The following is a 27,617-nucleotide window of genomic DNA, read 5'->3' as shown; positions in this document are numbered from 1 at the left end:
ACCAATATCCTGGCGAGGAGTTTTGCAAAGGCTACTGGGGAGAGTTTAAACTAGAATTGTTGGGGGGTGGGAACCGAACTGAAGAGACTGGGGAAGAGGCAATTGGCTCACAAATAGAGAAAACTTGGAGACGGTGAGGGAGGATAGGCAGGTGTTAGAGAAGGGACACGCTCAGGTGGACGGTTTGAGAGGTGTCTATTTTAACGCAAGGAGTATTGTGAACAAAGCGGATGAGCTTAGCGTGTAGATCAGTGCTTGGAGTTATGGTGTGGTGGCCATTACAGAGACTTGGATGACTCAGGGAGAGGAATAGTTACTTTAAGTGCCGGGTTTTAGATGTTTTAGAAAGAACAGGGAAGGAGGCAAAAGAGTTGGGGGCTTGGCACTGTTGATCAGAGATTGTGTCACAGCTGCAGAAAAGGTGGACGTCATGGAGGGATTGTCTATGGAGTCTCTGTGGGTGGAGGTTAGGAACAGGAAGGGGTCAATAACTTTATAGGCCGCCCAATAGTAACAAGGATATCGAGGAGCGGATAGGGAAACAGATCCTGGAAAGGTGTAATAATAACAGCGTTGTCGTGATGGGAGATTTTAATTTCCCAAATATCGATTGGCATCTCCCTGGAGGAAGAGGTTTAGATGGGGTGGAGTTTGTTAGGTGTGTTCAGGGAGGTTTCTTAACACAATATGTAGATAAGCCTACAAGAGGAGAGACAGTACTTGATTTGGTATTGGGAAATGAACCTGGTCAGGTGTCAGATCTCTCAGTGGGAGAGCATTTTGGAGATAGTGATCATAATTCTATCTTCTTTACAATAGCATTGGAGAGAGATAGGAACAGACAAGTTAGAAAAGCATTTAATTGGAGTAAGGGGAATTATGAGGCTATCAGACAGGAATTTGGAAGCTTAAGTTGGGAACAGATGTTCTCAAGGAAAAGTACAGAAGAAATGTGGCAAATGTTCAGGTGATATTTGTGTGTAGTTCTGCATAGGTATGTTCCAATGATACAGGTAAGTTATGGTAGGGTAGAGGAACCGTGGTGTACAAAAGCTGTAATAAATCTAGTCAAGAAGAAAAGAAAAGCTTACAAAAGGTTCAGAGAGCTAGGTAATGTTAGAGATCTAGAAGATTATAAGGCTAACAGGAAGGAGATTAAGAAGGAAATTAGGGGAGCCAGGAGGGGCTGTGAGAAGGCCTTGGCGGGCAGAATTAAGAAAAACCCCAAGGCATTCTACAAGTATGTGAAGAGCAGGACGATAAGACGTGAAAGAATAGGACCTATCAAATGTGACAGTGGGAAAGTACGTTTGGAACTGGAGGAAATAGCAAAGGTACTTAGTGACTACTGCAGTAAAGTATTCATTATGTAAATGATCTTGGTGATTGCAGTGCTGACTTGCAGCAGACTGAAAAGCTTGAGCATGTAGATATTAAGAAAGAGGGTGTGCTGGAGGTTTTGGAAAGCATCAAGTTGGATAAGTTGCCAGGACCGGATGAGATGTACCCCAGGCTACTGTGGGAGGTGAGGGAGGAGATTGCTGAGCCTCTGGCGATGATCTTTGAATCACCAATGGGGACAGGAGAGGTTCCGGAAGATTGGAGGGTTGCAGATGTTGTTCCTTTATTCAAGAAAGGGAGTAGAGATAGCCCAGGAAATTATAGGCCAGTGAAACTGACTTCAGTGGTTAAGTTGATGGAGAAGATCTTGAGAGGCAAGATTTATGAACATTTGGAGAGGTATAATATGATTAGGAATAGTCAGCATGGCTTTGTCAAGGGCAGGTCATGCCTTATGAGCCTGATTGAATTTTTTGAGAACGTGACTAATCACATTGATGAAGGAAGAGCAGTAGATATATATATGGATTTCAGCAAGGCATTTGATAAGGTACCCCATGCAAGGCTTATTGAAAAAGTAAGGAGGCATGGGATCCAAGAGGACATTGCTTTGTGGATCCAGAACTGGCTTGCCCACAGAAGGCAAAGAATGGTTGTAGATGGGTCATATTCTGCATGGAAGTCGGTGACCAGTGGTGTACCTCAGGGATCTGTTCTGGAGCCCTTACTCTTCGTGATTTTAATAAATGACCTGGATGAGGAAGTGAAGGGATGGGTTAGTAAGTTTGCTGATGACAAAGGTTGGAGGTGTTGTGGATAGTGTGGAGGGTTGTCAGAGGTTACAACGGGACATTGATAGGATGCAAAACTGGGCCGAGACGTGGCAGATGGAGTTGAACCCAGATAAGTGTGAAGTGGTTCATTTTGGTAGGTCAAATATGATGGCAGAATATAGTATTAATGGTAAGACTCTTGGCAGTGTGGAGGATCAGAGGAATCTTGGGGTCAGAGTCCATAGGATGCTCAAAGCAGCTGCGCAGGTTGACTCTGTACTTAAGAAGGCATACGGTGTATTGGCCTTCGTTAATTGTGGAATTGAATTTAGGAGCCGAGAGGTAATGTTGCAGTTATATAGGATCCTGGTCAGACCCCACTTCGAGTTCTGTGCTCAGTTCTGGTCGCCTCACTACAGGAAGGATATGGAAGCCATAGAAAGAGTGCAGAGGACATTTACAAGGATGTTGCCTGGATTGGGGAGCATGCCTTATGAAAACAGGTTGAGTGAACTAGGCCTTTTCTCCTTGGAGCGACGGAGGATGAGAGGTGACTTGATAGAAGTGTATAAGATGATGAGAGGCATTGATCATGTGGATAGTCAGAGGCTTTTTCCCGGGGCTGAAATGGTTGCCACAAGAGGCCACAGGTTTAAGGTGCTGGGGAGTAGGTACAGAGATGTCGGGTAAGTTTTTTATGCAGAGAGTGGTGAGTGCATGGTATGGGTTGCCGGCAACGGTGGTGGAGGCGGATACGATAGGGTCTTTTAAGAGACTTTTGGATACGCACATGGAGCTTAGTAAAATAAAGGGCTATGGGTAAGCCTAGTAATTTCTAAGGTAGGGACATGTTCGACACAACTTTGTGGGCTGAAGGGCCTGTATTGTGCTGTAGTTTTTCTATGTTTCTAACTGGGAATGTTTGTATAGCTCCTTGAAAATAGTAGAACAATTGAGAAACTGATTCGAAAAGCATGTCAACTAAGAGCTTTATATAACTGGAGTATTGTGTCCCATTTTGGGTGCCATACTAAAAAAGATTAAAGGCTGTGCAGGGTGTAGAAGAGATTTTCTGAAATCCAATAATGAGTGTGTTTCAGTGTGTTACTAGAATAAAGCAGTTCAGGTTGTTCTCTTAGGAAGAGAGGGCGTTGTAAGATTACCAAAAGTTCTTAAAATCATGAAGGGTATGGGCAGTGTAGGTTGAAAGAAACTGTTCTCTTTTAGAAAGGCCAAGAACTTAGAATAAATAGGTTATTTAAAAACTTGCTGGAATAAAAACAGAAATTATTGGAAACATTTGGGTTGAGCAGCATCTGTGGAAAGAGGTGCAAATGTTTCAGGTCCAGGCCCCCTCGTTAGAACTAGGAAAAATGAGGTCCTAAAAGGAAACAATTTTCAAGGTTAAGAAGACTGGGCAGGAGACTGGAGCTAGCTAATTGCTCTTGCATAAATTAAATGTTTACAGTGCAAAAGGAGGCTATTCTGCTGCTTGTCCTTGACTCAATTTACTGTCACTCATCAGAAGTATATTTTACTTGCACTTTATTACAAATGCAATACAAGGGATTTTTGTGCATTATTGTAAGTGCGTTTACATAGAAATTCGTTTTCAGCTTGAGATTTATCCATGAGGGGATAACTATCTAACCACTTTTTAAATTTTATTTCCAGTTGTGGTGGAGCAAGAATATGCTACATTTTTCATGAAACGTTTGGACGTACTTTGGAATCTGTAGATGCACTGGGTGGACTCAATACTATTGACATTCTCACTGCAATCAGAAATGCTACTGTGAGTAGGCAGAGCCCTCTTTTAAGAGTCAAGGTCTTGAAACAATAAGGATATTTTTATTTGACGTATTCCATTTTGCACAAAGGCTTTGTTATCTGGCATGTGTCAGACTTGATGTGTCTGTTAATAGAAAATGCTGTTTAATTAGATTACGGAAATTCGGCTTTCAATTCTTTACGCATGCTTCAAATTTTCTGGTTCCTGCTGCCTATCTAAAACCCCTTGAAGCTGCTTAGTTGACTGATGTTGAGAAAATCTGTTAGTAGAATATACCTAGAGCTTTAAGTGCTGGATAACAGGGGCTTTTGCTGTTCTTTTTTTCACTTGCCCAGATTTGACTGTATGTTTTGCTTCTTTTCATCTTTCATGATAATGTGCAGTGTTTTGTTTATGACAATGACTTTTTTGAATAGTCTTAATTTATAACCTCTTTATCTCCTCCTGGCAACATTCATCTTGCAAGAATTTGGCTTGGTAAAGCATCTGCTCCTCATATGTGATGTTCTGTTTAGAACCTTTGATATATATTTTAATGTGCTTTTAGTGGGGAGAGAGGTATTAATTTAATCTGTTGTATCTAGGGTCCACGCCCAGCACTTTTTGTTCCTGAAATCTCTTTTGAGTTGTTAGTGAAGCGACAGATTAAACGTCTGGAGGAACCAAGCTTGCGGTGTGTTGAACTGGTCCATGAAGAAATGCAAAGGATTATACAGCACTGCAGCACATACAGCACACAGGTACGTAGGCTTCTCAATTATCCTCTGCTGTCCGCTGTTATTTAAAGAGTGGCTACTTAAATGCCAGTTCAGTGAGTTTTATTGATAATTGGTACTGTATATATTATTGAAAATATAAAGCAATTAAAACAAAATATAGCTGTTAACTTTTCTCACTGAAATTATCTTGGTACTGAAGAATACAAAATGTTCTTGTAGGAGTGTATGTGAATAACTATAATACTCAAAACCACTCAATCATTTAATTAAAATCAAAAGGGCAAACTGCAGGTACTGGAAATTTAAAGTGAAAACAAAATTTTTGAAATACACAGCAAGTCAAGACTCTTCTATAAGATGAAAAACAGAGTTGGTGTTTTGGGTTGAAGAGTTTTATTATCCGAGTACATATGTCATCATATACAAATCTGAGAATTACTTTCTTATGGACCTACTCAACAAATCTATGGAATAGTAACTAACAGAATCAATGAACAACTCCCGAACTAAGTCTTTCAATCAGAGCGCAGAAGACAACAAACTACAAATGCAAAAAGAAGAAATAATATAAATCAATAAGCAAATTATGAGAACATGAGATGAAGAGTAATTGAAAGTCCATTGGTTGTTTGAAAATTTCAATGATGGGGCAGGTGAAGTTATTCTCTTTGTTCAAGAGCCTGATGTTTGAGGGGTAGTAACTGTTCCTAAACTTGCTGGTGCGAGTCCTAAGGCTCTTGGACCTTCTTCCTGATGGCAGCAGTGAGAAGAGAGCATATCCTGGGTGGTGGGGCTCCTTGATGCATAGTATTGCTTTCCTGCAGCAGTGTCAGCAGTGTTTGATGTTGATGTGCTTGATAGTTGGGAGGGCTTTACCCATGATGGACTGGGCTTTATCCACTATTTCTTTTGTAGAGTTTTCTGTTCAAAGGCATTGGTGTTTCCATACCAGGCTGTGTTGCATTCCACAATATACTCTCCACTACACATCTATCAAAGTTTGTCAAAGCTTTAGACGTCATGCGGAATCGCTGCAAATTCCTAAGGAAGTGGAGCCATGCTTTCTTTGTAATTGCACTTGGATGCTGGGCCCAGGACAGGTCCTGTGATATAATAACAACTCAAAATTTTCAGGTTGCTAGCCCTCTCCGCTCTGATCCTCCAATGAGGACTGGCTCATGGACCTCTGGTTTCCTTCTCCTGAAGTCTATAATCAGTTCCTTGGTCTTCATCAATTAGTTATGATTGAACATTGTGATGAAGGGTCAGAAACGCTAATTCTGGTTGTCACAGATGAAATCTGACCTGTCAAGTATTTCCAGCATCTGCTGTTTTGATTTTTGACTAATCCAATTTAACTGAAATTTATCTGAACTAGTTATTTGCTGTTATTCAAAGTGGAGCTGAATTCTTCTATATTCAACTCTGTTAATCTTCTGGTGTATTTTGTCATCTCTTAGGAATTGCTCCGTTTTCCAAAACTCCATGATGCCATTGTAGAAGTTGTGACATCATTGTTGCGCAGGAGATTGCCTGTTACCAATGATATGGTAAGTTGTGAAGACTCAGTACAAGTTCTCCTTGATTCTGATCAACTTTTGATTGCAAGTTCTTTCATGCCTATTTGGGGGAGTGAAGTGTTGACATTTGATCTTTGAAATCATATCCAGTGAATCTTAATTTATAGTAAAATTTTGTATAAAAAAGGAGACTCAATGCAGTGCTATTAGGCAACTAAATATCTGTTTTTTTAAAAAAAAATACCTGGCCCTTGAGTTGTTGGAGTAGCAATGTTTTGGTATAATGGAATGAAATGAGGTAGGTTTCCTCAGAGCCAGAATTGGTCACACAGGTATTTCTGGAAAAGGACAAAGTATAATGCAGTCACTGGAAACTTGTGGTACTAGGTCATTGATGTTTGTTCTTTTGGCGTTCTCTTTTTTTTGTGGATGTCTGTGAAGAGTAAGGATTTTAGGTTGTATACTGTATACATTCTCTGATATTAAAATGAAACCATATGAACCATTTATGTGGCTGAAACTAGAGATGAACCTGTAAAAGTAACTGTCAAGGAGAAAATACTCTGCAAAAAAGGTAAATTTGGATTCAGTGAATTCCAACATACTTCAAAAAGAGATTGCATAGGCATTCTTATGTAAAGTGTTGTGAAATTTCTCTGCTTGTTAGTAATCTTATTTTCATAAGACCATTAGACATAGTAGCAGAACTAGACACCACAAGAACTCCTGTAGTGGGCAAATAGATTTCACCTTTCACAGTCTCTGCAAAGATCTGGTCTTACAGCTATGTTTGGCTGAACCCCATCTCTGAAAAGAGCTGCTGGTAAATATCAGCACTAGTAACTCCAATATAATCATGTTGCGTGTGTGATTGAGGAATTCCTTTCTGTAAACATTTGTAAACTTCTGAATTAATGGGTAAATATATGTTGCAGTTTATGGAGGACACATTGTTAAAGGTCAGTTTAAGCCTGCATCTTTGAGTTTATCACATTTAATGAGCTGGGCTTGGTACAGGTAGCTTTTGCACCTTCATCTTTTGCTGTTTCAAGGATTTTTAATTATTTCTAGGTCCACAATTTAGTAGCCATTGAGCTTGCATACATCAATACAAAGCACCCTGACTTTGCAGATGCCTGTGGGGTTTTGAATAGTAACATAGAGGTAAGTTTTATAAAAATTTCTGATTACCAATAATTATTCATTATTATATTCACAGCTGTGTGCTTATTTACTGCTGATATTTCATAGGTTTTCATTTTTCTATTTTATATTTATGAATTATAATTTAAAATTTTAATATTCACTAATTTTAACTTTTTAATATTTGTAATCCAGGGAGTGTGAAGCGCAGAATCAAATGTCGCTGTGATGATTGTATGTTCTAGTACCAATTGTTTGGCGACAATAAAGTATAAAGTACATATACAGTTCTACAAATTGCTTTTTAAATTTCCAAAACTTGAATGACTTAATGGGTGATTGAGTGGTCAAGTAATGCATGTGGTGAAATCTAGGATATTGTTTACATTGTCTATCTCAGAAGGGATGCTATTTTTTTAAAACGTTGTCTAGAAAAGATACAACCATATAACAATTACAGCACGGAAACAGACCATCTCGGCCCTTCTAGTCCGTGCTGAACTCTTACTCTCATCTAGTCCCACCGACCTGCACTCAGCCCATAGCCCTCCATTCCTTTCCTGTCCATATAGCTATCCAACTTAACTTTAAATGACAACATCAAACCTGCCTCAACCACTTCTGCTGGAAGCTCGTTCCACACAGCTACCTCTCTCTGAGTAAAGAAGTTCCCCCTCACGTTACCCCTAAACATTTGTCCTTTAACTCTCAACTCATGTCCTCTTGTTTGAATCTCCCCCACTCTCAATGGAAAAAGCCTATTCACGTCAAATCTATCTATCCCCCTCGTAATTTTAAATACCTTTATCAAGTCCCCTCTCAACCTTCTACGTTCCAAAGAATAAAGACCCAACTTGTTCAACCTTTCTCTGTAACTTAGGAGATGAAACCCAGGTAACATTCTAGTAAATCTTCTCTGTACTCTCTCAATTTTGGTGACATCTTTACTATAATTTGGTGACCAGAACTGTACACAATACTCCAAATTTGGCCTTACCAATGCCTTGTACAATTTCAACATTACATCCCAACTCCTATACTCAATGCTCTGATTTATAAAGGCCAGCATACCAAAGCTTTCTTCATCACTCTATCCACATGAGATTCCACCTTCAGGGAACACCATTATTCCCAGATCCCTCTGTTCTACTGCATTCTTCAATGCCCTACCATTTACCATGTATGTCCTATTTTGATAAGTCCTACCAGAATGTAGCACCTCACATTTATCAGCATTAAACTCCATCTGCCATCTTTCAGCCCACTCTTCTAACTGGCCTAAATCCCTCTGCAAGCTTTGAAAACCTACTTCATTATCCACAACTCCACCTACCTTAGTATCATCTGCATACTTACTAATCCAATTTACCACCCCATCATCCAGATCATTAATATATATGACAAACAACATTGGACCCAGTACAGATCCCTGAGGCACACCACTAGTCACTGGCCTCCAATCTGACAAACAGTTATCCACCACCACTCTCTGGCATCTCCCATCCAGCCACTGCTGAATCCATTTTACTACTTCAATACTAATACCTAACGATTGAACCTTTCTAACTAACCTTCCTTGTGGAACCTTGTCAAAGGCCTTACTGAAGTCCATATTGACAACATCCACCGCTGTACCCTCGTCAACTTTCCTAGTAACCTCTTCAGAAAAAATTCAATAAGATTTGTTAAACATGACTTTGCATGCACAAATCCGTGTTGACTGTTCCTAATCAGACCCTGTCTATCCAGATAATTATATATACCATCTCTAAGAATACTTTCCATCAATTTACCCACCATTGACGTCAAACTCACAGGCTGATAGGTACTAGGTTTACTCTTAGAACCCTTTTTAAACAATTAGATTAGATTATTAGATTGAGGACACGCAGTCCTCTTTTATTGTCATTTAGTAATGCAAACAATGGAACAACATGAGCAATACGCCAATCCTCTGGCACCGTCCCCGTTTCTAATGACATTTGAAATATTTCTGTCAGAGCCCCTGCTATTTCCGCACTGACTTTCCTCAAGGTCCTAGGGAATATCCTGTCAGGACCCAGAGACTTATCCACTTTTATATTCCCTAAAAGTGCCAGTACTTCCTCTTCTTTAATCATCATAGTTTCCATAACTGCCCTACTTATTTCCCTTACTTTACAGAATTCAGTATCCTTCTCATTTGTGAATACTGTTATAGCCATTCATTATTGAAAATATGCGTGATAAGAGTATATCTTGAATTTTGTCATTTCTATATCAAAATAAGAATCGTTGATTGGATACAAGATAAAACTTGTGTTAATGCAGTGTTCTGTCTCAAAGTTGGTATTCCTTAAACACATAGCACTACAGATTAGATTGCTGACTGCATCCTAATGTGCTCTAATGACATTTTCTGAAATAACTACAACAATGGGAGGCTGCCAAAAGGGCTGATTAACTGATCGTACACTTTCACCCATTATAGCCTCTGTTTCTATGGACATTATTTGACATTGCACCCAAAGAGAGGACATTCTCTCTCTCTCATATTTGAGATTGAAGGATTTCCCTTCCATCTGAAAAATTATCCCTCTATTTAATTTACATAAGAGATTCTACAGATGCTGGAAATCCAGGGTAACATACACAAAATGCTGGAGGAACTCAGCAGGTCAGGCAGCATCTATGGAAATGAATAAAACAGTTGACATTTTAGCTGAGCCCTTTCAGGACTGGAAATGAAGGGGGACAAAGCCTAAAACTTATCTCTTTATCTTGCAGTGTGTTAGTATGAAAACGTTGCAGTGGTTGAGGGAAAGTGCATTTTTGAAGGAGTTGCAGAAACAGTGGATTGCAAAGAGATCAAGCATATGTATGACGTGTTTGCTTTTATTGGGTTACATACTGAGATCAGGAAATTGTATTGTAACTTCATAAAACTCTGGTTAATCCACATATGAAATATTACATACATTTCTGGTCACCCCTTTATTAGGAAGGATGTGGAGGCTTTGGAGATGATACAGAAGAGGTTTACCAGGGTGCAGCTTGAATTGGCAGGCTTCTGGTATGAAGAGCAGTTGGACTAACTTAGTTTGTTTGCTCTTGAGTGCTGGATGCTGATAGAATTTTATAAGTTTGAGAGGAGTAAGAAGGCAGCTGGAATCCTTCTCCCAGAGTTGAACAACTTCTGGATCACTGCACAAGCCCAGCTGGACCTTGCACTCTGTTAAAGAACCAAACTTGTAAGGCGGGGATTTTTTACTCTTTATAGTTGTTGATTTGTTAAAGTAACATCATACAAAAGCTTGAAGTCGAAAAAGGAAGTTCACGCCTGCCTTTCATTGAAATCTTCACGCTAGCTTTAGGCTACACCAATACCAAGTGTTCAGTATAGGAATATGCTGCATATCTGCATCTGAACTCACATGTCAGTTGGTCTGATAGGAAAAGTTATAAATTACTCATATTTTAACAATTACTATTTACATAAATTTCTGTAAATCCCTCCCTTGTCAACTAATTTCAACTTAACTATTTCAATGAATAAGTAACATTCACAGCTAAGTTAGATTATTACAAAAATTGTTAAGAGAAGGAAATGCTTATTAAATGCTCTTATTTAGAGATGACCACTGAATATGTTGCCACACTTTGCTAGGATAAGAGTAAATTCAGGTTCAAATGCGTCTCTCAGTTGTGTTGTACTGTATTAGAGCACCATAGTTCCGATTTCAGGATTGGGGAGTTACATTTGTGACCATAAGCTTTTCTGGTGGGGATAGTGGTAGAGGTAATTCTAGGTTGCTCTCATACACAGACTAGCTGTCACTGTGGTCTGCCTTCACCAATCCTGTCAGAGATCTGGGAATAAGTTGGTTTAATATTGTCTTTGGTAATAGAGGTATTTGCTTGCATCACTGGCATAGGAAGATGTAAGGATGGAAAAAATAGGTTCTAAAATTCTACTTTTTCCTTTTAAATGTCTGACTTTTATACTTACATAAAGAGATTTCTGTTTTCTCAGGAACAAAGACGTAACCGATTAGCAAGGGAACCACCTGCAGCTCTGTCTCGAGAAAAGGTAAGATTTGATGGAAATTCAAGTTAGGGATAAATACAAGTTGATCCTGGTCTCTGCAGGGCAACTTCCTTACCATTTGTGGTAACTAGTGATGGTGAGTAGAGGAGGTGGTGAAATTGAGAAGCGGGAAAAACACAAAAGTTAATAAACCCCTTTGTGAATGTCAGAAAATTGCAGGCAACTGTAGAGTGGGAACTTGGAAGAAAAAGTTTTGAATTATTTTACTTCTGTGGTTTTTAAAGGATTTTTGTTGCCTTGGAATTGTTGAATGTCTTGCCAGCTATTAGGATGCATGGTTGACATGGAAACATTATTGCTATTAAGTAACGATGATTTATTTATTCATGTTGTTTCTGTGAAGGGGCTGTGAGAATGGCAAGGGTGCTTTATGAATTGCGCATGAATGTTTGGTTTCACAAATAAACTTACTCACTTTCGACAGTTTTCCTGATTTTTCTTTCTATGCTGCAGCCTTCTAAAGTTTTAAGTGCTATATCAGCTCCTTCCCAGGAGTCGTCTTCTGCTGAGCTGGAGGGAAAGGTTGGTCACGCATCTGCTGTGTGCTTTATTGTACTCCATGCTGGCCTTTGCTCCAATTTGTCTTAATGTATTGAAAATGCATCTTGCATCCTCTGATAGTTTTATGAAAAGAACTAGCTTGTTACTGGCCTCCCACATGTAAACAAGTAAACACCCCTCCCCATCAATAAATAGGAATATAAAGTAATACTGATGATCGAGGATTATGTATGTTCTTTTCCTTGGTCTTTGACTCGCTTTCTTATGACATGGAATATAGTAGTACAGCACAGGATCATGCCCTTCAGCTTAAACTCTCTGCCAACCAAGATGCCAAATTAAACCAAACCTACCTGCTTGCATGTGATCTGTACCTCTCCAGTGCTCTCTAAACGCCACTATTGGGTCAACTTCAACCATCGCCCCAGTAGCACTTCCAGCACCTACCCTGTGAAATAAAACTTCTCTAATTCTCCTTTAAACAGCCTCTTTCCCACCCACCTTAAAGCTATGCGCTCTAGTCTTTTAAGCTTCTATCCTGGGAGAAAGGCTACCTTATCAATGCCTCTCATACCTTTAGAAACATCTATCGGCCCTTCAGCCTGTACTCCAGAGAAAACTCTCCCAAGTTATCCAAATTCTCCTTGCCACTGCTATTATCTAATCCAAGCGACAGCATCCTGGTGACCTCTTCTGCATTATCTCCAAAGCCTCCATGTCCTTAAGACCCTAATACAGACTTTCTAATCCGTGTTTTATAGTTATAAGTGTGCAGTGTAAACTTGGCTACTTTTAGAAATAGTTTAAGTGGTTGATATTAAAGACTGGATATGTTTAGTACTGTGTTAACTAGTGTTTTCTGCTACTCCATCTCAGCCTTTAAATAAGGAAGTTCAAATACAGAATGGGAATCAGGATGGAGCATCAGCTGGAAACTGGAGAGGGATGTTGAAAGGCTCATCCACATCAAAACCAGATGAAGGATCATCTGAAGAAAAGCCAAAGCAGCCTGCTGCGGGCAGTCCTCACAAGGGACCATCTGTAAATTTCCTTGATGTGGTAGGTTGCAATTAACTTTTCAGTTCTCTCTTCCTTGACTAACAGTGTTGCTGGAAAATGTGAACAGTTACGGCAATAGTCCTGTATGAAAGGTTCAACGTATCTTTTACCTTGTTAACACTGGTGCTTCTCCTTGCCAAATTCCTTTAAAGTTAGTCTGTCATTGTTTGTTGTTGCCTCTTAGCTCTTCACCTTGTACAGTCGGCCCTCCTTACCCACGAGAGATTGGTTCTGAGAACCCCTGCGGTTGCCAAAAAAACACGGATGCTCAAGTCCCTTATTTAACTTGTCTCAGTGTGGGTGGACTTTAGGACCCAAGGCAGCACAGGACCTGCTGCCCTCAGTGTTTCTGTTCCGTTGACTTATAATACCTATTACAATGTAAATGTTATGTAAATAGTTATACTGTATTGTTTAGGGAATAATGACAAGAAAAATTCTGTACATGTTCAGTACAGACACAACCATCGTAGCTCTTCTGGGAATGCTGATGCCGATTCTCCCGTGATCTTTAAGTTTTTGCGGCTGCTGCGCTTTACATAGCCAGCCAGCCAGCCATCCCTAGGACTAACACTTCCACGAATTTCAACTTCTTTCTGCTTTATTGTACAAATGCTCGATTCGTTCTTACTGACCTTACGGCTCACTTCGGAATGCGACATACCACTTTTCAAAAGATCTAATATTTCTAATTTCTCAGCGAGAGAGAGCACTTTACGCTCCCTCTTAGCCTTTGAGGAATTGCTTTGACCACGTAATTGCTTTTTAGGAGCCATTTTTTCACAGAAACAAAGTAACGATGGAATGAGACGCGAGGTGAACAATGCTCGAACTAGTGCTGGAGAGAGAACTTCCGGGTTTTCCTGATTCGCGGTTGGTTGAGTTGGCGCATATGGAACTCGCAGATAAGAAGGGCTGACTGTATTGACCTCTCTCTGTGTGAGAATGAAAAGTTAATTTTGGTACAGTGATTATATGCAGGTACTGATAAATCATCTGTGTGAAAAGGTTTATTTAGGATAGAGGGCAAATGAACAAGAGTGAACATTGCTTATTAATCATGTATTTTTATTGGAAAATCAAGCCAAAAGAGCTCAACTTTCAAAGTTAAAGTACATATGTCACCATATACAGCCCTAAGATTCTTCTTATGCAGGCATACTTATAGAACAGTAGTCAAACAGGATCAATGACCACTGTTCCGTTTTGTTTCCTTTTCCTTAGAGTTAAACCAGTTTCTCCATCAGAGTATTTGCAAACAATGCAAGCAGGTGCTTTTGTGTCTTTGTGTGTTGGCTATGATATGCAGTTATTAAAATGGATGTTATTTTTGTAGCGTGTTCCTGTTTCACGTAAACTTTCAGCACGGGAGCAACGAGATTGTGAAGTGATTGAAAGATTGATTAAATCCTACTTTTTGATTGTGAGAAAAAATATCCAGGACAGGTAAGTTTCTCTAATAACAGATGTTCCTATCTACTGTTCAACACTGGAAGTCTCTGTAATATTGTTTTAAATTCTATTTCAACTACAAATTAGAACACGAGAGTAAAAGGGAATGAAAATATTGAGGCCAAGACTGGATCAGACAGAAATCTGGCCTCCTGCTTATGTTCTTAGTTCATGTAACAAAAGCTGGGAAACGTGGTGGGCAGCAATGAATGCGTGAGTTTGGTTGTTGGTGACGCAGTGCGAGATTTAAAAACAGCTCGGGTGCATTTCGGCTTTTTTCTCAGTGGACAGCAATTGGCATGGGGCCAATAAAAATGAAGGAGGTGAAGCGAGTAGCCATTATTGGAATGGGCATTATTAGAGTGGTCTAGCTTTGGCTCAATAAGCTTGAGCAATGACAGGTGGATGTTCTAAGTAAGTAAAAAGTTACTATTAAGCTTTATTTTTTCAGATAGTACATAGCTAGTGCACTGAGAATGGATCTGGGCATAATTGTACAGATATATTCCTCATGTGAGATGTGGGAAACTTGGGACACCTCCGATCTCCTCCGTAACTATATCTGCATGAAATGCATAAAGTCGCAGCTCCGAAGAGAATGTGTTAAGGATCTGGAGCAGCAGCTTGACCTCTTGCTCATCAGAATGTGATGTGTAGGAACAGGGCCGGCCAGTGGTGTCAGCACTGGGCTTCAAGGCGATGGTTTTGTGTTCAAATCTGGCTAGGACCCTGACCCTGGAACAGCAATGGCTGGGGTTTCTGGGGGAAATTCAGAAGACGCAGAAAAGATTCATCCCAACGATGAATAAGTACCCTACAGAGAGAATGAGGCAACTGTGGCTGACAAGGGAAGTCAAAGTTGGCATCAAAGCAAAAGAAAGGGCTTATATTTTAAAAAAAAACACAAAAATTTGTGTGAAGTTAGAGGATTGGGAAGCTTTTAAAAATTAACAGAAGGCAACTTAAAAAAAAAAGCCGTAAAGAGAAAAAAGTGAAGGTAAGCTAGCCAATAATATAAGAGGATAAAGGTTTTTTCCAGATATACAAGTTGAGTACCACTTATCTGAAATTTTAAAATCCAAAAACCTTTGAAATCCAAATTTACTTTTGAGCACTGAGCTGATGTCATAAATGGAAAATTCCACACATTCCTGGGAAGATTCCCAGGTAATGAGCTGGTCTCTGCTCATCACAGACAGTTCTGAGAAATACCTCCTATATGTATTCAACAGAAGTTAATGAAAAATGAAGATCTCTATCATGGATTGAAAGAATGTATCCATCTGTGTCGGAGTGAACATATACCACTTAATGGTGTGCTAATTATGAAAAAAGCAGAAATCTATCATGACAAACTGAAAATTGAAGCTAATTGAATATTCAACAAGTTGGTTGCAGAAATTTAAGAAAAGACCCAGCATTAAATTTTTGAAGATAAAGCTGTTCACTAAGGATTTGTGAAAATTTAACACAATTGGTTTTATACCTTTCATAAAACTTTAAAAAAGTAAAATACAAATGCAGTGTACTACTACCTTTTAATCAAAACAGGGCATCAAAGGTGGTGACTGAAAGCCTGCTGTTTTTGTTGTTGCTCAATACCTGAGTTCAGGTATTCTTGCAATGCTGCTGTGATGCTTTTGTTATGCTGCACGCATTATATTTTCAATCGTACGTAATAATTTCTACTCAAGTACATGTATGATGAACAAGAGTAAGACAGACTGTTTACTGGTAGCACATAAATTCGGAGTTGGAAATGATGGCAACCCCAAGCTACCTCATTATATATTCCAAAATCTGAAACACTTCCAGCCCCAAGAATTTCGGTAAGGGGTACTTCACCTGTGTAAGAAGTTTTTTTTAAAAAAAAAAAAAAAAGAGAATAGATATCGGACCACTGGAAAATAATTCTGGAGAGGTAATAGGGATGAAGAGATAGCTGGGGAACTTAAGTCTTCAATGTGCAAGACACTAGCAGGGCGCCAGAAATGCAAGCGTGTCCAGGGTAAAAGTAAGTGTCGCTGCGATTACTAAGGAGAAGGTGCTTGTGAAGCAGAAAAGTCTAAAGGTAGATAACTCACCTGGACCATATGAACTACACGCCACGGTTCTGAAAGAAGTAGCTGAAGAGATTGTGGAGACGTTAGTGATTTTTCAAGAATCACTAGATTCTTGAATCGTTCGTGAGGACTGGAAAATTGCAAATGTCACTCCACTCTTTAAGAAGGGAGGGTGGCAGAGAAAGGAAATTAATGGCCAGTTAGCCTGACTTCAGTGATTGAAAAGATGTAGGAGTGTTGAGGAAGCAGGATGTCTGCAGTAGGACTTGAACAGATTGGGGGAATGGGCAAAGAAGAGGCAGATGGAATGTAGTATTAGGGAAGTGTATGGTCATGCAGTTTGATAGGAGGAATAGAGTTGGACTATTTTGTAAATGGGGAGGAAATTCAAAAAATTGGGGGCGCAAGAGGACTTGGGAAGCCTCATGGAAGATTCCCTAGAGTTTAACTTGCATGTTGAATCAGTATGGACTAGAATATAAAATCAAGGATGTAATACTGAGGCTTTAAGGCATTGGTCAGACATCTTGGAGTATCATCAGTAGTTTTGGACCCCTTATCTAAGAAAATGTGTGCTGCAATTGAAAGTCCAGAGGAGGTTCATGAGAATGATTCCAAGAATGAAATGGTTAACATATGAGGAGCATTTGATGCCTCTGGGCCTGTACTCACTGAAGTTTAGAAGAATGAGTGGGGATCTCATGGAGACCTTATCAAATATTGAAAGGTCTGGATAGAGTGGAGAGGATGTTTTCAATTTTGGGGGAAGTCTAGAACCAGAGAGCACAGCCTCAGAATTGAGGGACATCCATTTAGAACAGAGATGAGGGAAAATATCTTTAAGCCAGAGGGTGGTGAATCTGCAAAATTCTTTGCTACAGACAACTGTGCAAGCCAAGTCATTGGGTATATTTAATGCAGAGATTGAAAGGTTCTGGATTAATTAGGGCATTAATGGTTACAGGGAAAAGGCAGGAGAATGAGGTTGAGATTGATAATAAATCAGTCTTGGTGGAGCAGACTTGATGGGATGAATGATCTAATTCTGTACTTGTAAAATATGTATCCTGTGCAGGCCAAGTGAAGTTGGAGGTTGATAGGTTCTTGATTAATCAGTGGGTCAAAGGTTATGAGGAGAAGGCAGGAGAATGGGGTTGAGAGGGATAATATATCAGCCATGATGGAATGTTGGTGCTGACTCAATGAGCTGAATAGCGTAATTCTGCACCTGGGTCTTAGGTCTTACCTCATTCTTGATGAGTGCCAGCAGGTTCTGAGAACTAGATGGCTACTCTGTCCTGTAGTTCTTGAATTCCAAAGCTGTGGGGAAAAAGGCTGTACTCGTACACCCTATCTGTACCCTTCATGATTTCTTCTTCTGTGTAACTATGACTGAAGTCCCAAACTGCTTAGTCTCTCTCCACAACTCAGTCCCAACATTGTCCACCTGAATCCCCTCTGCCTCTTTTGAAGCTTAATGACTTCCTTCCTATATTAGTCTGACAAAAAACAAAGAATATTCCAAATATCCTTGTACAATTGTAACATACAAATTTGTATACACAGTAACCTGGCCTGATAAAGCCAGTGTGTCAAAACCTTCCTTAATCACCCCATCTATCGGTGACGCTACTTCCAGTACTTGGTGCACTTAGGTCCGTCTGTTGTACAACGCATACCACGGTCATACAGTTCACTGTGAAAACTCTACTTTGATTTGTCTTCCCAAAATGCAATACCTCGTAATTATCTAAATTAAACAAATGTCCATGTCTATGACACCACCTATTTTGGTGTCTTCATCCTAAAAGCCTGGGCAGGTTTAGTATATGACCTGATATTCAGGACTGTGCACATTCTCTCTACAAAGCTGCCTGATTTGCTGTGTATTTCCAGCAATTTCTGTTTCTATTTAAGTCTTCATTACACTACTGCTTTTTGAAACCTTTTCAGTTTTCCCTATTACAATGTAATGGGATGGATGGTCTTGGGACTTCTGCCATTCAACAGTTTTATGTCTATTCATAATTAGCTTTATTTTAAACAGATAACGTTATTATATTTAATTTATTGACATTTACTTAGTTACTGAAATGCATCTCATTGACACGAGGCTGTGCCCTTTCACCTTGGGGATTTGAGTTGAAATGCAAACAATCAGGTTAACTGGATCTACTCTGTGCTGAAGTTAGTTTGAGAATGTTTGAAGATGGAATGGAAAATTTTACTTCAGTACTGGCTTGGTTGATCCAAATGAGTAAAGAAAGTTAATGATTTGAATGATCACTTGAATGCATAGAAATTGTAATTAAGGTGTAGAATAAAGTAATACTGTACAAACCCCATTTCCAGAAAAGTTGGGATATTTTCCAAATGGAATAAAAACAAAAATCTGTGATATGTTAATTCACGTGAACCTTTATTTAACTGACAAAAGTACAAAGAAAAGATTTTCAATAGTTTTACTGACCAATTTAATTGTATTTTGTAAACATACACAAATTTAGAATTTGAAGGCTGCAACACACTCAACAAAAGTTGGGACAGAGGCATGTTTACCATTGTGTTACATCTCCTTTTAATAACACTTTTTAATCGTTTTGGAACTGAGGATACTAATTGTAGTGGATTTGCAATTGGAAATTTTGTCCATTCTTGCTTGATATAAGACTTCAGCTGCTCAACAGTCCGTGGTCTCCATTGTCTGATTTTCCTCTTCATGATGCGCCATACATTTTCAATAGGAGATCGATCTGGACTGGCAGCAGGCCAGTCAAGCACACGCACCCTGTGTCTACAAAGCTACGCTGTTGTAGCCTGTGCAGAATGTGGTCTGGCATTGTCCTGTTAAAATAAGCATGGACGTCCCAGGAAGACACGTCGCCTTGATGGCAACATATGTCTCTCTAAAATTCTAATATACGCCTCAGAGTCAATGGTACCTTCACATACGTGCAACTCACCCATGCCGTGGGCACTGATGCACCCCCATACCATCACAGATGCTGGCTTTTGCACCTTTCACTGATAACAATCTGGATGGTCGTTTTCATCTTTGGCACGGAGAACTCGACGCCCGTTTTTTCCGAAAACTAGCTGAAGTGTGGACTCATCTGACCACAGCACACGGTACCACAGTCTTTCAGTCCATCTGAGATGAGCTCGGGCCCAGAGAACTCGCCGGCATTTCTGCATAGAGTCGGTGTATGGCTTCCTCCTTGCGTAATACAGTTTCAAGTTGCATTTCTGGATGCAGCGACAGACTGTGTTGAGTGATAATGGTTTTCCGAAGTACTCCCGAGCCCAGGTGGCTATAATTGTCACAGTAGCATGATGATTTCTTAGGCAGTGCCGCCTGAGGGCTCAAAGATCACACGCATTCAACAGTGGTTTCCGACTTTGCCCTTTACGCACTGAGATGTCTCTGAATTCTCTGAATCTTTTCACAATATTATGTACTATAGATGTTGAAAGACCTAAATTCTCTGCAATCTTGAGTTGAGAAATATTCCTTTTGAACTGACGAACAATTCTCTCACGAATTTTAGCACAAAGGGGTGAGCCACGACCCATCCTTGCCTGTAAAGACTGAGCCTTTGATGGGTGCTACTTTTATACCCAGTCATGATACCTCACCTGCTACCAATTAACCTGCTTAATGTGGAGTCTTCCAAACAGGGGTTACTTGAATATTCTGTGCACTTTTCAATCTTATTTTAACTCTGTCCCAACTTTTGTTGAGTGTGTTGCAGCCATCAAATTCTAAATTTGTGTATATTTACAAAATACAATTAAGTTGGTCAGTAAAACTATTGAAAATCTTTTCTTTGCACTTTTGTCAGTTAAATAAAGGTTCACGTGAATTAACATCACAGATTTTTGTTTTTATTGCATTTTGGAAAATATCCCAACTTTTCTGGAAATGGGGTTTGTATATTAAGCTTAGAATTGATTGAAAATAAGCACATTTCAAATGGACACAATGCAGCTGTGGGGTCAAATTCACAATTAAAACTGCAATCCTCTTCTTCCAGGTAACTAGCTGATTTAATGCTGTTTTCATTTGCCTGTGTAGTTGCTGTGAATATAATGCAATGTAATTTGTCAATAAAAGTAACATTCATATTCTTCTGCACTTTTCAGTGTGCCAAAAGCTGTAATGAATTTCCTAGTTAATTATGTAAAAGACAATCTTCAAAGTGAACTTGTTGGTCAACTGTACAAGTCAATGCTGTTAGAAGACCTTCTTACTGAATCTGAGGACATGGCCCAGCGCCGGAAGGAAGCTGCAGACATGCTGAAGGTATTAACTATTAATCTTCTTAAACCTCAATTTATAGAATTGCATTGCTTATTTGTGAATTATGCCTTGATGAAACTGCTTTGTTGGCCTTCAAAGGTTTTTAAATAAAAGCAAATGTCTGATTTTTTTTTTTCTCATGTTTTTATGGCCTGATTGAATCAAACTTGCTCAAGGGAACCATGTGCATGAGCGTTCTAGAATAACCATTTTCTGTCTATGGCAATTGTTTTATCTTATACAATGCTATTTTCTTGGTGAATTCTTCTGCCTAACCAGTTAAGAGATGTATATAAATACTGACACATAAAACCTGACTGACTGTTCTTCTTCCCACACAGGCCCTGCAACGAGCCAGTCAGGTTATTGCAGAAATACGAGAAACACATCTGTGGTGAGACCTACTGCCACATATTCTAAAGTTTGCCTAAGAGGACACGGCAATTACTTGAATGTTGCTGAATTGAAAAATGCACTGTTTATTTGCTTAACTTGTTTTAAAAAAATATATATTTATGAACTGTTGGTTCTGGTACTGAAGGAACTATAGAAACCCAATGCCATAAATTTTTTTTTGTAGTTGTTCCTGTTGTGTAATATTGGCTCATAGTTTTTGTGGTGATAGAAAACATTGTAAGTTTAACTTGGAAAATAGAAACCTTTGGAATCTTGTGCCTCCAATCCTCTCATGTTTCCTTGTTATGTAGGTAGTGATTTCCTAATAAGTTTTATATCGTCTCAAAAATACTTAAAACAACTACTCATTTGCCCATGAAACACTTAAAAATTTCCACTTTACTTTCAGAATAGTCTGTTTAGAGATTGAAATAATTTTTAACTTTTACCCTGTTGTTGAGAGCAAAGGACCAAATTCCAGCTTTATGAACGTTTCTTCCTGATTTACAAACCTGCAGACCTAGCAAATTCTAACATCTTTCCCACTACGTTCCTGAAGTGGGAGAAATGGATCCTCTGGAATGAGAGCTGATGCTGGGACCAGGTCATAAGCAGCAGACCATCACAGCAAGAGTTGGAGGGAGCAACCAGCAGAAAAGGTTGATTATGAGAAGTCCAGGACAGAGGGAGAAGGCTAGTTGTAAATAAATTAGGAGCTCCCCTTTTGTTATTTATCTTAGTTCGGTTAGATCTGAAGACTGAATCAGGGACAAGTGGAACAGTTATGCCTTAGTAAAAATATTAGAGTAATGAAGTGTTATCAGTGAGAATGCAGTCATGACACTGAGATTATAAACTAAGCCCAAATTTGATCTAATGAGTTTTGCGTAAGCTAATTGTGTGATAATTGTGTAATTGTATGCTGCTCCCCAAATCAAGTGATATGTAACTTATTGACTTTTTTTTTGTAGCTGGTTTACTGTTGTCAAGCTTCCATTATTTTGGGTGATGCAGTGTAAATTTGTTGATACAGAAATACATTAGGTTTCTCACCAATGTCATCACAGTCATAAAAGTCACTTCGCATAATACATCTTACACTAATGTAATTTTTATATTACTTTTGTAACTTAACACACAACATAGATTAATTCAGATCCAATGTACTTTAAGGAAACAATACTTGGAAATCAGGAGAAAGTATTTCATTCAATTCAACTGCTCAAAATGAATAAAATAAATGTTAATACAGATATCAAGAGTCATGAATCAACCAAGGTTGCTTCCAGGCTCCAGAGGTGTCCGATATTTCTTGTTCCTAATGGCTTTTTGATTAGTAGTATCTCAAGAACTTTCGATTGCTTCATTGTTGCCAACACCCAATGCATGATCTTTGCTGCTGTTTTTCTTGGTATTGGAGTAAGACATCCATCAGTAATGCACAGAATAACTATAATACAGTCACTGAAACAGTTTGTAAGAAGCTGATGATGAGAGGCTGAGAAACTGGTGCAAACATCAGTATGAACTAGAATCTATTCAGGATTATTAATGTTGAAGCTATCTAATCTTGGTGCAAGAGACTGAAAGGTAATGCAGTTATGCATGATATTTGTCCTTTGGGGAAAAACTGGAGGAGCTTGACCTAGTTGACTGTTACCATGTAACTTACTCTCAGTTCTTTTTGGGTATGAAAGATTCAAATGTGGAAAAACCAAAATTTAAAAAATCAGAATCAGGTTTATTATCACTGGCATGTGACGTGAAATTTGTTAACTTAGAAGCAGCAGTTCAATGCAATACATAATCTAGCAGAGAGAAAAAAATAATAACTAAATAAAATAAAACAATAAATAAAGTAAATCAATTACTTATATAGAATAGGTTATTTAAAAAATGTACAAAAACAAATACTGTATATTTAAAAAAAAAAGTGAGGTAGTGTCCAAAGCTTCAATGTCCATTTAGGAATCGGATGGCAGAGGGGAAGAAGCTGTTCCTGAGTGTGTGCCTTCAGACTTCTGAACCTCCTACCTAAGGGTAACAGTGAGAAAAGGGCTGGAGGTCTTTAATAATGGATGCTGCCTTTCTGAGACACTGCTCCCTAAAGATGTCCTGGGTACTTTGAAGGCTAGTGCCCAAGATGGAGCTGACTAGATTTACAACCTTCTGCAGCTTCTTTCAGTCCTGTGCAGTAGCCCCTCCATACCAGACAGTGATGCAGCCTGTCAGAATGCTCTCCATGGTACAACTATAGAAGTTTTTGAGTGTATTTGTTGACATGCCAAATCTCTTCAAACTTCTTTTTAAAGAAAAAGTATAGCCGCTGTCTTGCCGCCTTTATGACTACTTCAGTATGTTGGGACCAGGTTAGATCCTCAGTGATCTTGACACCCAGGAACTTGAAGCTGCTCACTCACTCTACTTCTGATCCTCCTGAAGATTGGTATGTGTTCCTTCGTCTTACCCTTCCTGAAGCTCTTTCGTCTTACTGATGTTGAGTACTAGGTTGTTGCTGCAACACAAACACCTATGTCAGGATGCTGTTCATCAATTATAGCTCAGCAGTTAATACCATCATTCCCACAGTGGTTAACTTAAAGTTGCAGTTTCCTGAAAAATGTCTCCATGGGTTTGAAGATCAGTTAAAATTAGTCCTATTAGGTTCTCATTAGAACTAGTGAGTATTACTAAAGTAATGTGATTATTATCATAATAGATGTCAAACAGAAATATCATTTCAGTAGTGACCTGAATTTAAAACTGCAAATAATTAAAATAATAATTGTTGAGAGAATTGTCTTCAGAAGCATTGTTTTCTTTACCTATATATGGGGTAGTCGAATGCTTCTCTCTCTCAGATCAGAATCGGGTTTAATAATACTGTACTGGCATATTTAGTGAAATTTGTTTTTTTAAATTTTTCTATGCATTTCTACAATAGAACTACAGGAAAAAAACATCAACAAAATGGAGATTTATACAGTGCAAAACAAACAAGTCCAATATATAATTCATAACAATAAAAAAACACCCAAAATAAAATCATGTAAGATTAGTATCCACCCCAACCTCCCATGAAATTTGTTAACTTTGCAAATGCATTTACAATGCAATACATGACAAATAGAAATACTTAATGAGTGAGTCATTGTATATGTATATTAATAGTTAAGTTTAAAATAAGTAGTGCAAAAAACAAAGTAATAGCGAGGTAGTGTTCACGGGTTCAACGTCCATTCAGATATCGGGTGGCAGAGGGGAAGAAGCTGAGTGTGCGCCTTCACACTTCTGTACCTGCTTCCTGACGGTGACAATGAGAAGACGGTGATGGGGTCACCTTCCTGAGCCACCACACCTTGAGGCTTGTACCTATGATGGAGCTGGCTAATTTTACAACTTTCTGCAACTTCCTTTCATCTTGTGTAGTTGCCTCCCCCACTCCCCCATACCAGACATGCAGCCAGTCAGAATGCTCTCCATGGTACATCTGTAGAGTTCGAGTGTTTTAGTTGACAAACCAAATCTCTTCAAACTAATGAAATATAGTCACTGTCTTGCTGCCTTTATAGCTGCATCAGTGAGTTGTGACCCAGGTTAGGCCCTCAGAGATATTGATACCAAGGAACTTGAACTTGAAAATCATTTCATTTTACAATTAAGGTATTAGTAACCTAAGGCAGTTTTAGTGTGCTGTCTTTATCATGAAAGCCAGTGAAAACTGAACCCCTTCACTAGTAATGGTGAACAATTGGTATCATAGAAACCAACTGTTCCTGCTGCTCATTGTGTAATTTTAAAGCACTGAGATTGACATTTCATCTGTTCTCCTTTGTACCGAATGTGTAGTAATGCTCAGCTCCTTTGCCTTCAATGTAATTGAGCTAAAGAACAGAAGTAAAATAGTAAATACAGTGCCACCTGGTCAAGGGGTGACTTTTAGCATCCATATTATAAACTAGCCATTGTTAAAGTGAAATTACCATTAATCCAATTGCCTTTTTACCATACATAATAGCAATTTTTATCACAAATTCAGATGTACTGAAGTACATTACCTCAAGGTGGCACCATATATGCAACTGTATCACAAGTGACAAGAAATTTCACACCTGACTGGAAGATACAACTGATTATAGTAGTTCTACAGTTAAAACTTGCTCTTGAAGGGAAAATTGTTTATGTCAAGTGGGGAGGAAAAAAAAAACAAGACTTCAAAGCATACTTTGTTGCAGTAGATATTTATAAAATGAACAATTATAACACAAAAAAAAAACTTCACAACTGATTTTTGACCTGATGTCAACAGAAATATTTTCAGTATGGTTTTCTGGATAATCAGCAGTGCTGGGTGTAACTGGTAACTGAAACCAATTGAATTACCACATTCAAAGAACTGAAACTGGGATCTTCTTATGCTTGTGATTGTATTGAGCAAATTGTATTTAACACAAAGATTGTGGGAATAAGGTAATGCATGTCTATTAAGTGAATACTATTTGTATTAATTTAGTTCTCATTTCTGTTCACTAGATAATTGTGTTCATAGTAGATCACTGTAATAGTCTCATCATCATCTTTGTGACTCTCAAGTCTGCCTTTTAAACTTGTCTGCTTGTAGGGGTTTGGTGGTATATCAAGGAGAATTTCCTGTTGGCTTGCAGCAAGACTTACATGGCTTGAATGTGTTTCATTTCATTAACTTGTATGTAATACTGTAAAGCATTGCAGAAGAATGTTAACAATGAAAAATCTCAACTAACAAATTTTAAATATTGGTGTTGCATATGTTGGGGAGTTTTGTTGTTTTTATTTGTACTTTGGTATATGTACCCCACAACCATGCCATTTAATCAGTAACTTAATTCAAATCCTTGATGTTTTTCATTAAGGCACGTGAACAAAATAAATTTAAATTGCCATAAGTACATACAGGATGTTTTGTACATTAGCTATTTGTCTTGCAATAAATACAATGCATAAAGCAACTGCACAACTGTATGCAATCCTCAGTATAATCAAACCTTTGAAGCTCTGTGAAGCAATTGAATGGAAGCTTCAGCCTAGGTACTGCAGACAGGGTAATGGACTCTGGTGCAGAAAGGTACAAGTACAATGACTCCAGAGTTTTAAGTGACATCATCATTATGCATCACCAATATGTGACATACTAATAGGATGACTCTCAGCTTTACTTTAGTGCCTGGGTTGTTCTCAGTAGGAAGATCAAGGTCATAATAACATCCTAGCCTTGAGATCATGCTAGGCAGCCACTGCTAATCACAGCTATGACAACATTAGATGTCAACCAGAATCCTGTATGCCTAGAGGGATGACTTTGTCTATTTTAATGCTGACAAGGGTAAAGTATTCTTTGCACTGAGATTTACAAACAATGGAAACATCAAAGGTCCGGGCTGCTATTGCCTATACAGCCACCAGCATGCTTGGGGCTCAATGCACAGAACAGTGTTCTGTTCCCTTAATGTACAGGTAGTTCATGACAAGTATTTTCTTACGCCGACTGTCTTGTATCAGCTGCATGGTGACGCAGCCATTGTGACTTGAGTTTAATTGTAGGTTTTTGCTGGTGCCCTGTGATTTTTCCCTCACATCCTAGATATGTCCCCAAAGTTTGAGCATGACAACTAGCAGAGGTTCCCAACCTTTTTAGGTTGTGGATCAATGCATTAAGCAAGGGGTCTGTGGTCTCTACATCAGGAAACCCTAAGAATCAATCATAATAATAGCTCTGGGCAAGATCCAAAGAGAAGGGCATTTATGAGAGAGAATAAGTTTCAGGGTTACAGGAAAGTAAGGAGGGAATGGCACTGAAGGGGACGACTCTGCTAGGAACCAACTTGAACTAACCATTATTCAGTAAGTCATGGAAGAAGATAATTATCTTGGTGCCATGGTCTTAAATCAGATGTGGGCCATTTCCAACAACATGACAAAAACTGATTGGGCACAGGTACTGGAGGTAAAAAGATCATTTAATGAGTGAGATTTAAAAGTGAGATTGAGTTCAGACTGCATGTCCTTCAGGATAGGAGGCAAAGACAGTAAGATTAGCCAAAGGAAGTTGAAGGTTTTCACAGGAGATAGGTGGCACTGGTGATGAACTGATTGTTTCAAAGTTTGAGAGTAATAGGAGAGAAAGTTTGGGGATATAGAATTTGCCTTAATCCTCTGCCAAAGCCATTACAAAACTTTACATATTAGAAGCATGCAGGTAGCCAGGGAAAGAGTCGGGACCAATGGAGAAATGTATGTGTGAAAGCGTTAACGAATGAAGAGTGTATAATTACTTAGGCCTTGTATTTGCTGGAGGTCAGAATGAAGGGAAATCTCATTGAAACCTTTTGACTATTAGAAGACTTCATGAAGTGTTTGTAGAGAGGATGTTTCCAATATTAGATTACTGTATGTTGCAGTGTAGCCACTGCACATGCACCCTGGCTGTTAGAT

The 27,617-nt window shown here is 38.9% G+C and overlaps 1 protein-coding gene across 5 annotated transcripts in view; it reads left to right on the top strand.

The window, feature by feature from the left end:
- The window catches only part of dnm1l (dynamin 1-like), a 60,894-nt gene extending 34,782 nt beyond the window's left edge, over window positions 1-26,112 (top strand). For 3 of the 5 annotated variants that reach the window (XM_072267808.1, XM_072267806.1, XM_072267805.1), the window contains 10 exons: window positions 3,789-3,909; window positions 4,491-4,646; window positions 6,086-6,175; window positions 7,217-7,309; window positions 11,301-11,357; window positions 11,829-11,897; window positions 12,753-12,935; window positions 14,272-14,381; window positions 20,594-20,753; window positions 21,092-26,112. In XM_072267808.1, the coding sequence (XP_072123909.1) occupies window positions 3,789-3,909; window positions 4,491-4,646; window positions 6,086-6,175; window positions 7,217-7,309; window positions 11,301-11,357; window positions 11,829-11,897; window positions 12,753-12,935; window positions 14,272-14,381; window positions 20,594-20,753; window positions 21,092-21,148 (1,096 nt within the window). In that variant the 3' untranslated portion in view covers window positions 21,149-26,112. The remainder of the gene's footprint in view (window positions 1-3,788; window positions 3,910-4,490; window positions 4,647-6,085; window positions 6,176-7,216; window positions 7,310-11,300; window positions 11,358-11,828; window positions 11,898-12,752; window positions 12,936-14,271; window positions 14,382-20,593; window positions 20,754-21,091) is intronic. The other 2 variants (XM_072267807.1, XM_072267809.1) reach the window with 2 other exon arrangements.
- Window positions 26,113-27,617: the final 1,505 nt, after the last annotated feature.

This window comes from Mobula birostris, chromosome 9, assembly GCF_030028105.1.
Source record: "Mobula birostris isolate sMobBir1 chromosome 9, sMobBir1.hap1, whole genome shotgun sequence".
In the NCBI taxonomy this organism is placed as follows: Eukaryota; Metazoa; Chordata; class Chondrichthyes; order Myliobatiformes; family Myliobatidae; genus Mobula; species Mobula birostris.
Note: the sequence above shows the minus strand (reverse complement) of the source record. Positions and strands in the feature narration are given on the sequence as shown.